The following is a 14,184-nucleotide window of genomic DNA, read 5'->3' as shown; positions in this document are numbered from 1 at the left end:
CCAAAAAAAAAAAAAAAAAAAAAAGTGGTTTTGCTTAATGGTCATTAATGCCATCTATATTATTCCTTAATCTAGTGATTAATCTTGTCAGTAACATTTGATCCAGTGGATTCACTTTCTTTACATGTCTTCATTTGGCTTCAGGGATACTATATTTTTTTTCCTTACTAGCTATTCTTTTTTCAGTAGGGGGAGTGACAAGGGCTTGTTCTACCCCATTTCCCCTGCCTCTGATGTAGAAATGCTCTCAGGGCTCAGTCCTATGACTTCTTTATTAATAGTCACTCCCTAGGTAAATCTCCCCCAGTTTAGCTCAGACCTGTGGCTTTTTTTTTTTGGCTGCATTGGGTCTTCATTGCTGCATGTAGACTTTCTCCAGTTGCGGCGAGCGGGGGCTACTCTTTGTTGCGGTGCGCAGGCTTCTCTTGTTGCGGAGCACGGGCTCTAGGCACGTGGGCTTCAGTAGTTGTGGCACATGGGCTCAGTAGTTGTGGCTCACGAGCTAGTTGCTCCGTGGCATGTGGGATCTTCCCGGACCAGGGCTCGAACCCGTGTCCCCTGCATTGGCAGGCGGATTCTTAACCACTGCGCCACCAGGGAAGTCCCAGACCTGTGGCTTTAAGCACATGACACCCCATTTGTATCTTTAGTCCCTACATGTTTCTTGAATCTCTTCCTTTGAATATCTTGGAGGTTCAGTAGGCATCTTACAATTAACATGTCCAAAACTAGATTACCCTGCCCCTCACCTTCTTTTTCCTCAGTTGACTATCTCAGTAAATGGCAGTGTTGTATAAATCTTGATCTAAATGGTCTAGATTGTCTAGAGATCTAGATGGTCCCTGCCACTAACTCTCAGTTTTCACATCTGTAAAATGGAGATAAGTTACAGCCTTATGAAGTGGATACCAAGATTAAATGTAAATATAGGTATAATTATCACATGACACATAGTAAGTGTCCATTGTTATTACAGTTGCCCAGGCCAGAAAGCATTGGTTTTATCACTTTTTCATTCAAGAAATTATGTATCCAGTACATTAGCAAATTCCAAAATAAGTATATTGAGAATCTAACCATTTCTACTATTTCCTCGGTCTTAGCCTAGATTCTTTCTAAGTAGTCTTCTCCTTCTATTATTATTATTTTTTTGAAGGTTTTTTTTTTTTGTTTTTTTTTGGGTTGTGCTGGGTCTGTGCGTAGGCTTTTTTCTAGTTGTGGTGAGTGGGGGCTGCTCTTCGTTGTGGTGCGTGGGCTTCTCATTGCGGTGGCTTTTCCTGTTGTGGGACACAGGCTGTAGGTGCACAGGCTTCAGTAGTTGTGGCTCATGGGCTCTAGAGCACAGGCTCAGTATTTGTGACACACGAGCTTAGTTGCTCTGCGGCAAGTGGAATCTTCCCGGACCAGGGCTTGAACCCGTGTCCGCTACATTGGCAGGTGGATTCTTAACCACTGCGCCATCAGGGAAGTCCCCTAAACTGCACAGTTTTGAAGTGAGCAATTTGATGAGCTTTTACATGTGTATATACCTGTAGACCAATATCATAAGATAAGGATATATTTATCATCTCAAAATTTCTTTATGCTCCTTTGTACTTCATTCCCTCTCCAGGCAACCACTAATCTACCTTCTGTCTCTGTAGATGAGTTTGCATTTTGTAGAATATTATCTAAATCGAATCATACTGTATGTACTTTTTTTTTGGTATGGCATCTTTGATTCAGCATAATTAAGATTCATCCATGTTATGTGTTTCAACAGTTCATTCCGTTTTATTGATATTGCATATTGTGGATATATCACAGTTGAAACCATTTGGGTTTCTAGTTTTTGGCTACTGTAGATAAAGCTGCTATGAATATTTGTGTACGTGTCTTTATGGGCATATACTTTCATTTCTCTTGGATTAATACCTAGGAATGGAATGGCTAGATATCATATGGTGGGTATATATCTAACTTTAAGAAACTCTCCAGCTGTTTTCTAAAGTGACTCTCCCATTTTACATTCCCGTCAGCAGAATATGAGAGTTCTAGTTGCTCTACATCCTTGCCAACACTTGATGTGGTCAGTCTTTACATTTTCGCCATTCTAGTGGGAGTATAATAGTATCTCATTATGAGTTTAATTTGCATTTCTCAAATGACTGATGTTGTTGAGCGTCTTTTCACGTGCTTATTTACCATTCATATATCTTAGTGAGCTTTTTTAGTGATAGGTAAGTATGGGTTAGCTAAGCCTTGCCAGAGTAGTTCAGAGGTTTAAAGAAATTAAAGTATTATGGTTTAAATGTAGCAGGTATTCCAAAAATGTTGGTTCTAAAAGTATTTGACGTTTGAAAAAAATCTTTATCTTGCAGTCTGGATGTGGATAGTGAAGCTAAGAAACTATTGGGTTTAGGACAGAAACATCTGGTGATGGGGGATATTCCAGCAGCTGTCAATGCCTTCCAGGAAGCAGCTAGTCTTTTGTAAGTACTGTGTTTTGCTATGATGGGATATTGTGTTCCTAATAAAGTTGAATCATAAAAAGTTTAATGGGATAAAAAGAATAAAGAGCAAGAGTTTAAGGAGATTTGATTATTTTTCATGTGTAAATTTATTCCTATAACTATAAAACTTATAAGGTAATTTGTTTTCTGTTCATCACTAACTAACTTGTCCTGGTTTTGGTTCAGGGTCATATTTGTCCATTTCCCCCCACAACCCTTACTCCTTCTAGAACAGAATCTTACTCCTGGATGTCTGCAATAATCTTTTCAGATTATTGGCCTCTGGTCTCTTCATCATCACCTGCGTCTGAAGAGCTGAGGTTCTGGTATTCAGTGGTGTGCTAAGGGTAGGGCCCAGATTTCATCTGATGCTGAGTATTTAGGTATTTTTATATAAAAGTATGTGGTTATCTTAAAATGAAAACGTTAAAATCTAAGTTTTTAAGATTAAGCGCATAGAAACACGCTTCTTAGCTTATTCCTTATTCCTGGAAAGTTCAGTATTCTCACTGTCCTGCCATTAAGGGTATTTAGGAGGAAAATTTGAGATGCATTATTCTAATCTAGTAGACTACCCTTAAACATGACCTTCATCACAATAGTTTCTTTGTTTAGTTGTACTGTTTACTCTCACTAATCTCTCAGGCTATTAGTTGGCCTGACTTAGCATGATTTCTGCCAATCCTTTACCCCATGAAAGCTGGTCTCCTTACTCCACATAAAGTACCTCCTCCTTACCATTTATCACACTTGTGATTTTTTTCCTTTTCTTCTTCCCTGTCTAGATATTAATAGCTTAAATTTGTATATATAGTGCTATCTGTATTTCTAGCATTATTTTAAATGATTTTATATACATTAACTTAATTAGTTCTTGTAATATCTCTGACTGGTTCTTAACATTTCCATTGTACAGATGAGAAAACTAAGGTACTGTGAGATTAAGTAACTTGACTAAGGTTAAAAGTTAGAGGCAGGATTTGAACCTAGGCAGTCAGGCTCCAGAGAACATTCTCTTAACTCTTTATCATCATGCCTTTCCATGGACCTTATTCATGCTTTGGGTCCCAGCCAAAGGCCCTCTAACTCTAACAATATTCTGGCCCGTATTGACCCCTATCTTATACCAGGAGAAATGCCTATTAATGTAATTTGGCTCTTAGATTATATAGTATAACTGTAGCAAATGGATGTCTTTTAGAGTATATATTATATTCTAATTATATAATGTATATTATATATCTGAATTTGTAATTATATACTATATAGATGAAGAACAGGCAACATTAATTCATTCATTCTTAAAGTCCCTTGGACCTTGACTTCAAAGCAAGAGGAGTGGAGCATTGGTTTCCTAGAAGGATGTGTTACAGAAGAAATGTCATTTTATAGCTAAAGAACTAGGGGAAAAAATTTTGAGACTAGATGTTAATTCAGATCTTAGCTGTTATTCTCTTTGTAGAGGTAAGAAGTATGGAGAGACAGCTAATGAATGTGGAGAAGCCTTCTTTTTCTATGGGAAATCGCTTCTGGAGTTGGCAAGGTATGTCTTTCAAGCCAAGTCTTTAAGTAATATGTTTTGTATCATAGTAGTCTTATTTAAAAACTTGCTTCTTTGTTTGCTAAGATTGTTTACTAGCTTTGAGATTTCACATGAGCTAAGTGGGACTGGTTTTACTGGGGGGGTTTAGAAGGAGCATGAAATATTGATGGAAGTTTTTTTTTGGCAGGGGGGGCGTGCTGTGGGCTTGTGGGATATTAGTTCCCCAACCAGGGATTGAACTTGTGCCCCCAGCAGTGAAAGCGCGGAGTCCTAATCACTGGACCACCAGAGAATTCCCTTGATGGGAGTTTTGAAAGTCACTTGATACAAAGAGTAAAGTTATACTTAGGTTTTGACTTTTGCAGTAATTAGAAGCACAGAGGTCTTTCCATTAGTGAATAGTCAGTAATTTATCAAAGTCCAATTTAGAGAGAGAACCTTTGAAATCACTCAGCTAGCCCAAAACAGTCATCCATAAGAAGGACTGAAGGACAATTTGAAAACACTGGCATGTGAAAATGTCTTAAGATAAGACTCACAAGTAGTCTTAATTGTTGGAAAGTTGTTGTGTATTTTCCACCAGAATTTATTAATCAGAATAAAATATATTGAGGGTACACAGAGGAGCAAATATTCTGTAATCTATTTAATCTCAGTTCTGCTAAGTTTTCTAATTTTGTAGAGCATTCTAAGGATTTGTCTTGAAAACCATGCCAGAATGTTTTTGGCCATCTAGAGAAATTAGGTGGATGAGAAGTTTGGGAAATATGGCCCTTTTGATAAGAGTCATCAGTGTTTTTTCAGGTGGCTGGATAAAAAGGGTATGTTTATTTCTTTGAGTGCTCTTACAGCCTTAATTTATATTAAAAAGTTTTGATCATTGCATTTCTTTCATGAGTGCTTATAGTTTATATTCTCTGTACTTGCTTACTCTTCTGTTGCTTTTATAATACAGGACTACAGTTTCTGTATTACAAAGACTGTTAGGTTCTAGCCATCATACCTTTAGTGCTTTCTCCTTTTGTTCTGCTAGAATGGAGAATGGTGTGTTGGGAAATGCCCTGGAAGGTGTGCATGTGGAAGAGGAGGAAGGAGAAAAAACAGAAGAAACTCTGGTAGAAAATAATGATAACATAGATGGTATGTGGAGTTACATGTGACATTCAAGAGATGCGACGTTTATTTCTTGTGTACAAGTGGTGGAAATAGGGCTCTCCTTATCCTGAATGGTCTCTCCTGGGGTGACACCTGCATCTGGTGGAGACTGCAGGGGAGGTGGCTGATTACTGAAACAGATAGCAGGCTTTTGTAAGGGGATAACTTAATTTCCCAAATAAGTCTGGTTATTTAAATTGATGTTTTAAGTATGAAAACAACCTTAAATATTTTTCTGATGTGAATTTTAAAAAGTCTTTACAGCTCAGTTATTTTAATGGCTGTGCTTTTGGAGCCCTTTTACATTTTTTTGTGTCTAAGAAAATTAATTTCTAATTTGAGTTTGGCTGCTAGAATTTTACATATCAGATGGAGGTCTATATAGTGTATAGAAGAGAATGTAAAGCTTGGCATCTCTTACCTAACTGATATCAGAATGCTCAAGTAAAATAATATCTAATTTAAGGAGCTTGGGTTTCTTTTGCAGTAAGTTGCTCTGCTAGCTGGGAGTTTCCCTTTGCTTTTCTCAAGGGGGCAGATAATTTGCAGGCCATCTGCTAAAACATAAGCCAGGCTGTTTGAGGGTTTAAAGGGAATGTATTTTTAGTTTCCATTTATGCCTTTATCATTAAACTCGAAGACATGTTTATGCTTCATGTTCTTTAACCATGTAGAGGAAGCAAGGGAAGAGTTGAGAGAACAGGTTTATGACGCCATGGGAGAAAAAGAAGCCAAAAAAACAGAAGACAAGTCTCTGGTAAAGCCTGAAACGGATAAAGAACAGGAAACTGATATGGAGAAGGGTGGAAGAGAAGATATGGATATAAGTGAGCCTGCAGGGGAACTACAGGAAAAAGTTGAATCAACTCCAGATCAGTTAACTGAAACCACTAAAGAGGGAAAAGGAACAGCAGCACCAGAAGGACTGAATGAAGCTGAAGTCACTTCTAAGAAGGCAGAACAGGAAATACCAGATGCTGAGGAAGGAAAATCAGTTTCTGGAACTGATGTCCAAGAAGAGTTCAGAGAAAAAGGAGGTCAGGGAGAAGTAATTGCGAGCATAGAGGAGAAACCAAAAGAAGCTTCAGAAGAGCAACGTGTTGTGACTCTAGAAGAGCAGGGCACTGCAGTGGAGATAGAAGCAGTCAAGCCAGTGGATGTGGGTGGGGATGAGCCAAAGGAGCAGGTAGCTGTCTCTGCAAGTGAGCCAGGAAAGGCTGTTCTTGAGCAGTTGGTAGGGCAAGAATTGCCTCCTGCTGAAGAGTCACCAGAGGTGACAGCACAGGCTGCAGAGGCCTCGGCTGCAGAAGCTGGATCAGAAGTCTCCAAGAAGCCTGGGCAGGAGGAGCCAGTTCTCCCTAAGGATGGTGCAGTCAATGGACTATCAGCTGCAGGGGATCACACTCCTAATGAACCGAAGACTAATGCAGAAGGACGGACAGAAACAAAAGATGGCTCAGGACTAGAGGAGAAGTTCAGGGCAGAGTTGGTTCCTAGCCAGGAGGAGACTAAGCTGTCTATAGAAGAGTCTGAGGCAGCTGGAGATGGGGTTGAGACTAAGGTAGCCCAGGGGGCTACTGAGAAATCCCCTGAAGACAAAGTTAAGATAGCTGCTAATGAAGAAACACAAGACAAAGAAGAACAGATGAAAGAGGGTGAAGGTAACCGGGACATGCAAGAGCTGCAGTGGGTGGAGTACATTCTGGATTTGACTCACTAATCATGGGTAAAAGTCAGCCTTCCATTCAGGATTTTCCGTCTGCCTTTGGATTAGGAAAGGGCTAAGTGAAAATGGGGTTAGTTTAAGAAGGTGGTGATAAGTTGAGCAAGTTAAAGCAAGTCTTCTTTAGCTGGCTTATAAACTAACGCTTTACTAACTGCAAAATAGGCCTTTCTGTGATATCTGAGACTTGGCTAGCTATCAGTAACTTGTACCATACTAGCCAATAAAGGTGGGTGGGAAGTGGGGTAGATAGGGAAATAGTGGGCTAGGCTGGCAGAGAATGCTGAATGGATGTTCACTTGCATGCCTCTTGATTTTTAAATTTACTGTTCACTTGGTTCCTTTTTCTCTGCTTTAGGAATCAGGATTAGAGCAGTAGAATCCACTGAATTGATACACTTAAGCAGGCATGCCATTTAAATGAAGGCAGTTAACCCTTGAATGTTCTATCGCCAGAGTGGAAGAACTCTGGTAATCTTTACTTTTAGTCTTCAGTAAGTGTTTAGAGGCTTATTCACATTAGTTAAATTAGCCCCCTCCAAAGATAACAGAAAACCTAACCGTTAAGCCCTCTTGCTGCTTTCCCCCCTCATTTCATGCTTGCTTTGGCTGCTAAACTGAATTTTTTGTTACTTAGAACATTATAAAGTGTGAATGCTTTATATAGTATTATTGGTCTAATTGTGATTCCGTTTCATCAAGATGTATAAGCCTCTAATTAGCAACTCCATAACTGGCACGTCTGACTTGAGTTACACTATCATTTGAGGATTCTACTGTCCATAAGATTTATCTAATGTTGTTATTAATAACCATAGGTATATTCCAATTAATCATTATTACACATATATATTACTTATATAATTGACAGACTACTTCGAGTTCTCTTAAGTTTTAGATGTTCAAAGACCCATTATCAATATGTGTAGCTGATTCTGGTAAACTTCCGTCTACCTATGTGCAGGTCCCTGTACTCCAGCCAGCACAGGCATGGTAACCAGTAGTGAATTGGCTAAATGGTAGAACCATTGGGCTGCTTATTGGGCTTTAGGAGATACCTATGGGAAAAGCACAGGACTGAATTCCTCAATTTAAAAAAACCTCCCATGTCTTAATTTTTAATGATAATTAGCTAGAGTAGTAAAAAGCTCTGCTGGCTCTCTGAAGTTGGACTTTGAATAATAAGCTACAGTAGAGATGTCATTTCTCCACAGTTGAAAAACTATTCATTTGAGTCTCACAAGTAACATTGTTAGTTTCTCACATACATTACTTTTTGATTCCAAAATACAGTACTGTGTAAGTAGGTGGTATTACTCCAGTTACAGTGATGAGGAAGCTGAGGCTTAGGGGTTACGTGACTTGTTTAGGGTCAAACAGTACATCACAGTACTGGAATCTGACCCTAGATCTGATTTGTATGTATTGTTCTTCCCAAGATACCTCACACTGAGGAAGGCAACTTTCATCCCTTCTGTTAACCCACCTCTTGTCAGAAATTTACATGGTAACACTAGCCTGCAGAAATCTTACAAGAGGCTTTCTCTTAAAACCTCCATTTCCTGCCATCTCTTGGGCTCTCTATATCCCTTAAAAAAAAAAAGATAATAAGCCTATTCTTTTCTCATTGTCACACTAGATATGATTGGTAAGTGAACAAAATTTTAATGTTGTAGGCATAAAGCTTGGCCATGCTCAGACTGTAGAGGTCAATTTGTAGTGTTTCCTGACTATCCTTTGGGAATGCTAGAATAACCAGAGAATCAGCAGATTGCCTTTACTTGGCCTTTGACAGTCATTCTTCTGGTTTGCACAACTCTCTGCCCGTACTGTTTTGAAGATGCTACAAGATCAGAGAAATGGTATGTTATAAAACATTGTTTCCCTTTCTCTGAAGGATGGCATACCACAAAAAAGACTCCATTTTCAAAGAAGCTTAGAAAATATTTTAACAGATCTCTTTACTGAGGCCTTCACTGCATTCCTAGTAATATGTGGGTACAGGTTACCAGGTTGGAAAGTGTTATTTTAAAGTAATGGCTTTCTCATTAACCTAGCTCCCTCTCCACCATTCCATGAAGGTAGTACAGATTCCTCAAGAGAAACCATTATTTTTCTCAGACCATTATAAGAATTTTAATTTAAAAATTTGATGTAAAACTCCAAATAACTATTTTATGCCAAATTAGAAGTCAACTTTTAGCAGTTTGGTATGAGTGGAACAGATACCAGATAAATAAGAATATAGAATAAACATTTTGTCAAATTTTCCTACAAATTGGGAAGGTAAGGTGTTTGGTTGTTTTAGTATTGCGAGAAATACAAAGATCTGCTTCACCTGTCATATATTGTGGTGGAGGATGGGCTTCATTGTCAGAGTCAATAAAACCACCCATCTAGTCTAACATCAGGGAACTAAGTACACAAACCACTTCGAAATTTGGGCATGGAAATAAAATGGTGTATGGTGGTGTGGGTACTTATATTTCAGAAGCACCAAATTACATAGTCAACAGGAGAAAAGGGAGGCACTTGATAAAATGGGGTTTGTTTGCTGTAGACGTTAACTATAATTAGCTTGTAACTTTAACTGGTTCTTAGAGGGCTTTAGTTTGTCCTAACTTACAGGACTTTTCTGTGCCTATTCCCATCCTGAAGCAGTATTGTTAGGTAAAAGTCCTTTAACCTGACTTCATGGCTCTAAGGCCTAGTTTTTAGTTAGGAGACAATATTTGAGCTTTTCTGCTGTTGTTAAATGCTTAATGAAAGATGGCAGAGATAGGCACATTATACCCATTTCATGAATTGTGGACCCCCAAAGGTTCATTTATTAATCACTTGACATTTTGAACCTTAAGTGATGTGTAGAGCTATTTATCAGCAGCCTGTCCTTACAGGCAGTTAACTTGTGAGTGTTGTTAATATGGTGAAATATGGTGTTGATGTGGCTGGAAATTTTAACATGGTACTGCTCACTCAAATTCTGTACGTGCTTAGAGCTGGCTGGAGTGTGTGGCATGCTCATTGGTGAGAGTTGGTAAGGGCTATGCCTTTCCGTTCACAGTTCTGTTGTGGGAAAGCTAGTCTCTTGAGTATTCTTGCTTTGAATGGACTGGAGTAATTTAACTTTTGGTATTTTCTTAGCCTTATTAGTATTAACTGACAATTGGCTTAAAGACCCCAGGAATACTGGCTGAGGCCTCCAACTGATTCTGGTTGAGTAAATGGGAGCTTCTAAAGCCCATGAATAAAAGTCAGCTAATCTGTTTTGATCTGAACGGTCCAGGTTGACTTTTAGAAGAGAAACATAGCCTGTAGATCATTGAAGCTCTCAACCATAGACACTATAAGATCATACAGTCTAAGTCTGGATTAGACTTGAATTAGACTGTTAAGCACTGGCTTTATTATTTACATCCAGTTCAGATGTTAACTGATTTGACTTAGTATCTGGCCTGTCCTACCTCAGAATATAGGTTATTTGACAAATGTTTATTGGAATTTTTGACTTGTCAGATCCTTAATATTCTCAATACTGAAGAATTTTTACTTGCAGAAACCGAGGGCTCAGAAGAGGAGGATAAAGAAAATGACAAGGCTGAAGAAACACCAAATGATTCACTTCTTGAAAACAAGGTGAATTATTTGTTCAGTATCATTGTCTACTTTCTTATTGTGGGACTTTGGTTTACTAGTGTAGGCATGATTATTATAGGTAGCTGTTTCTTGGTTAGGGATTGGGGACCCTTTATTCATGCTGGGAATAGACAGATCCATTTGAACCCAGGGGGTCCTGTCAGTTAGGACATGACCCAGCATATCACTGCTAACTATCACTGACATAAGGTGATATGGGGTAGACTTTGTAGGGGTCCATTCTGTAGGTTTAGGGAGAAAAATAGGAACTTTGAATCCTATATCAGTCTCTCCCCATCCCACGCCCCCAAGCTATACTAAATTATACATTTAGATTTATAATCAAATGATGCCTGTCTTGTACTTCTGCCTAATGCTAATGATTTGGATATACTTCAGTCTCTTCAAGAAAATGAAGAAGAGGAGATTGGGAACCTAGAGCTTGCCTGGGATATGCTGGATTTAGCAAAGATCATTTTTAAAAGGTAAAACTCTTGGTGCTTCTAGGCTTAGGTTGGGAGGTTGGTGGTTGAAGACAAAGCAGTTAGGGTTCGACAGATGCTTATTAATAAGGTTTCTGACCATCTTTCCCTCTTTTAGGCAAGACACGAAAGAAGCTCAGCTTTATGCTGCACAGGCACATCTTAAACTTGGAGAAGTTAGTGTTGAATCTGGTAATACATTTTCCATTTTACTCTCTTCTCTAACACATCCCTTGCCCCTGCCTTAATCTTCCTCTAATTCCTTAAAATCTAGCTCAATTGATCATAAATTGTGGGCAATTAGCTTTAAAATGACAGTAGGCTTTTTTTATTTTTGGCCGTATTGTGCAGCATGTGGGATCTTAGTTCCCCAGCCAGGGATTGAACCCCTGCCCCCTGCATTGGGAGTGCAGAGTCCTAACCACTGGACCGCCAAGGAAGTCCTTCTCAGTAGGGATTTTTTTTTTTTTTTTAATTTATGGCTGCGTTGGGTCTTCCTTGCTCTGCGTGGCCTTCTCTAGTTGGGGTGAGCGGGGGCCACTCTTCGTAGCAGTGCACGGGCTGCTCATTGCGGTGGCTTCTCTTGTTGCGGAGATGGGCTGTAGGCACGCAGACTTCAGTAGTTGTGGCTCACAAGCTCTAGAGTGCGGGCTCAGTAGTTGTGGTGCACAGGCTTAGTTGCTCCGTGGCATGTGGGATCTTCCCAGACCGGGGCTCAAACCTGTGTCCCCTGCATTGGCAGGCGGATTCTTAACCACTGCACCACCAGGGAAGCACCTCAGTAGGTTTTTTAAAGTCATTTTGATGGTTTTTAGTCAAGGGTCCTGGAGATGCTACAAAGAAAAATGAAATATAAGATGGGAGCATATTCCTGCAGCATGGTCTGAAATTTTAGAAGTATTGCTTGCTGTTTTTCTCTTCGTTAGAGAATTACATCCAAGCTGTGGAGGAGTTCCAGGCTTGCCTAAACCTGCAGGAGCAGTACCTGGAAGCCCATGATCGGCTCCTTGCAGAGACCCACTACCAGCTGGGCTTGGCCTATGGGTACAACTCTCAGTATGATGAAGCAGTGGCACAGTTCAGCAAATCTATTGAAGTCATTGAGAAGAGAATGGGTGAGTAAGCATCAGCTGTTTCCACAATGATTTTGATGGATCCAGTATTGACAGTTAAAAAAAAAAAAAGGCTTCTTTTGTGTTATCTGTTACTGATCACTTCAGCCTGTTCTTCCTAGCTGTACTTACTGAGCATATGAAGGAGGCCAAAGGATCACCTACTGAATATGAGAAAGAAATTGAGGAGCTGAAGGAGCTGCTACCTGAAATTAGAGAGAAGATAGAAGATGCAAAGGAGTCCCAGCGTAGTGGGAATGTAGCTGAATTGGCTCTGAAAGCAACTCTGGTTCGTTTGGTTTCCTTTTAAAGTTTTGATAATAGTATATTCGATATTGTTGAAGGCCCTTTATCATGGTATTAGCGTGCCATTTGCTTAAGAATCTTAACTTATGACTTGGTTTCCAGGGAGTTGGAGGTCAGAGGGAATGTGAGAACTCATATACTGTTCCTCCCAAATAGTAAATATTAATGTTTAAGACAGTATGCTCTGGAGCCAGACTGTGGGTTTGAATTCTATCTCAGCTACTTACTATGTGTGACCCACGGGTATGAGTAGAGGAGGTGAGTGATGTTGCTACTATATGGTGGCCACTAGTATTTGAGGTCTTAAACAGTTGCTTGTAGGTGGGTGACCTGGTGGGCTCTGTCCTGGGACCCACCTGGGTTTGTCATCTCTCACACAGGTGGAGAGCTCTACTTCAGGTTTCACTCCTAGTGGAGGAGGCTCTTCAGTCTCCATGGTGGGTATTCAGGTGGTTTTTGTCACTTAATATTAGACCTCAGTGTTTGTCTAGGAGTACATTGCTAACAAAGGTTTCTTATTGCCAGATCGCCTGTAGAAAGCCAACAGATGGTGCTTCCTCATCAAATTGTGTGACTGATATTTCTCACCTTGTCAGAAAGAAGGTAAATCTATATGTGGTCATTTCTTTTCCGTCTTCTTCTCACTCTGCATTTTTTTTTTCCTCCAAATGATACATGAGGACTATCTTTCCTATGAACACCCCTCATACTAGGTGCAATAAGACATTCGTTTTGCAAAAATAGGTGAGGATTTGAATGAAGATCGGTCTTGACTGAATATGTCTTCTAGCAAAACTTTCCTGGTTTTTAGCCCAAGGGCTCTCAGGAAAGGTGATGAGGAGGACTGGTCAGATCAGCCCATCTTAGGAAGCTGGCAGGTTTATAGTAGTCATTCAGCAGCAGATCTCTTGATACTTAAACTTGTGTGAATCTGCCTTCTGCCTGTTGCAGTAATTTTTTTCTCTTGTGGAAGAGCCTGAACTCTTGCTTTGTTTCCTGACTCAAATGTAGGAATTCAAATTTGTGGGTTGGTTACTGTTCAGATCTATTCCTCATCCCCACCCCACTCTTCCATTAGAGAGGCTGAATTGGTATGTTTGGGCAGACCAGTCTATTTCTGCAGAGGACAGGTTGTGGCCAGGGAGACCCTTAGAGCCGTGAATCCTGGTGTTGGGGCCTTTGCACCATAGGGAAGAGGGGGGGCGTTAAGGAATTGTTTTACAGTTGTCCTTTTGAAAACATTAGGCACACTTGTGAAGCCTTCACCATTAATTATATCTTTAGAGAAAACCGGAGGAAGAGAGCCCCCGGAAAGATGATGCAAAGAAAGCCAAACAAGAGCCGGAGGTGAATGGAGGCAGTGGGGATGCTGTCTCCAGTGGAACTGAAGTTTCGGAAAACATGGAGGAGGAGGTGGGCAGTTAAGCAGGGTTTGGACACTTGCCTCATTTCCCCTTGTTCTCAGGGCCTGGGGAAACCAGTCCTCCTAAGTGCATGTTCCCCAACTTGAGCCTGTTTGGATTACTTGAGTGCAACCCTCATAAAAACAATGAGGTCATACAGGAAACAGTTTGGTTACAAAATATAGGACGTCTCATTGACAAATGGAACCTATATACATATCACCGGTCCCACTCTAATGAATGTATGAGAAGACACTTAATTGGCAAGACCATTCAGTCTTTTTTTTGCTCCTCTTTCTAATATGAACACTGGCTCTGTCAGCGCTATTACA

At 40.0% G+C, this 14,184-nt stretch overlaps 1 protein-coding gene across 2 annotated transcripts in view; it reads left to right on the top strand.

Moving 5' to 3' along the window:
- NASP (nuclear autoantigenic sperm protein) overlaps positions 1–14,184 on the top strand; it is a 30,755-nt gene that overhangs the window by 15,495 nt on the left and 1,076 nt on the right. The window contains exons 3-14 of one of the 2 annotated variants that reach the window (XM_024746131.1): positions 2,361–2,471; positions 3,955–4,035; positions 5,069–5,175; positions 5,865–6,851; positions 10,470–10,549; positions 10,949–11,034; positions 11,150–11,223; positions 11,958–12,146; positions 12,266–12,432; positions 12,830–12,886; positions 12,975–13,052; positions 13,734–13,862. In XM_024746131.1, coding sequence (XP_024601899.1) covers positions 2,361–2,471; positions 3,955–4,035; positions 5,069–5,175; positions 5,865–6,851; positions 10,470–10,549; positions 10,949–11,034; positions 11,150–11,223; positions 11,958–12,146; positions 12,266–12,432; positions 12,830–12,886; positions 12,975–13,052; positions 13,734–13,862 — 2,146 coding nt within the window. The remainder of the gene's footprint in view (positions 1–2,360; positions 2,472–3,954; positions 4,036–5,068; positions 5,176–5,864; positions 6,852–10,469; positions 10,550–10,948; positions 11,035–11,149; positions 11,224–11,957; positions 12,147–12,265; positions 12,433–12,829; positions 12,887–12,974; positions 13,053–13,733; positions 13,863–14,184) is intronic. The other variant, XM_024746132.1, reaches the window with a different exon arrangement.

The sequence above is a fragment of the Neophocaena asiaeorientalis genome, unplaced genomic scaffold, assembly GCF_003031525.2.
Source record: "Neophocaena asiaeorientalis asiaeorientalis breed wild unplaced genomic scaffold, Neophocaena_asiaeorientalis_V1.1 scaffold51, whole genome shotgun sequence".
Taxonomy (NCBI): Eukaryota; Metazoa; Chordata; class Mammalia; order Artiodactyla; family Phocoenidae; genus Neophocaena; species Neophocaena asiaeorientalis.
This window is presented reverse-complemented; position numbering and strand designations above follow the sequence as displayed.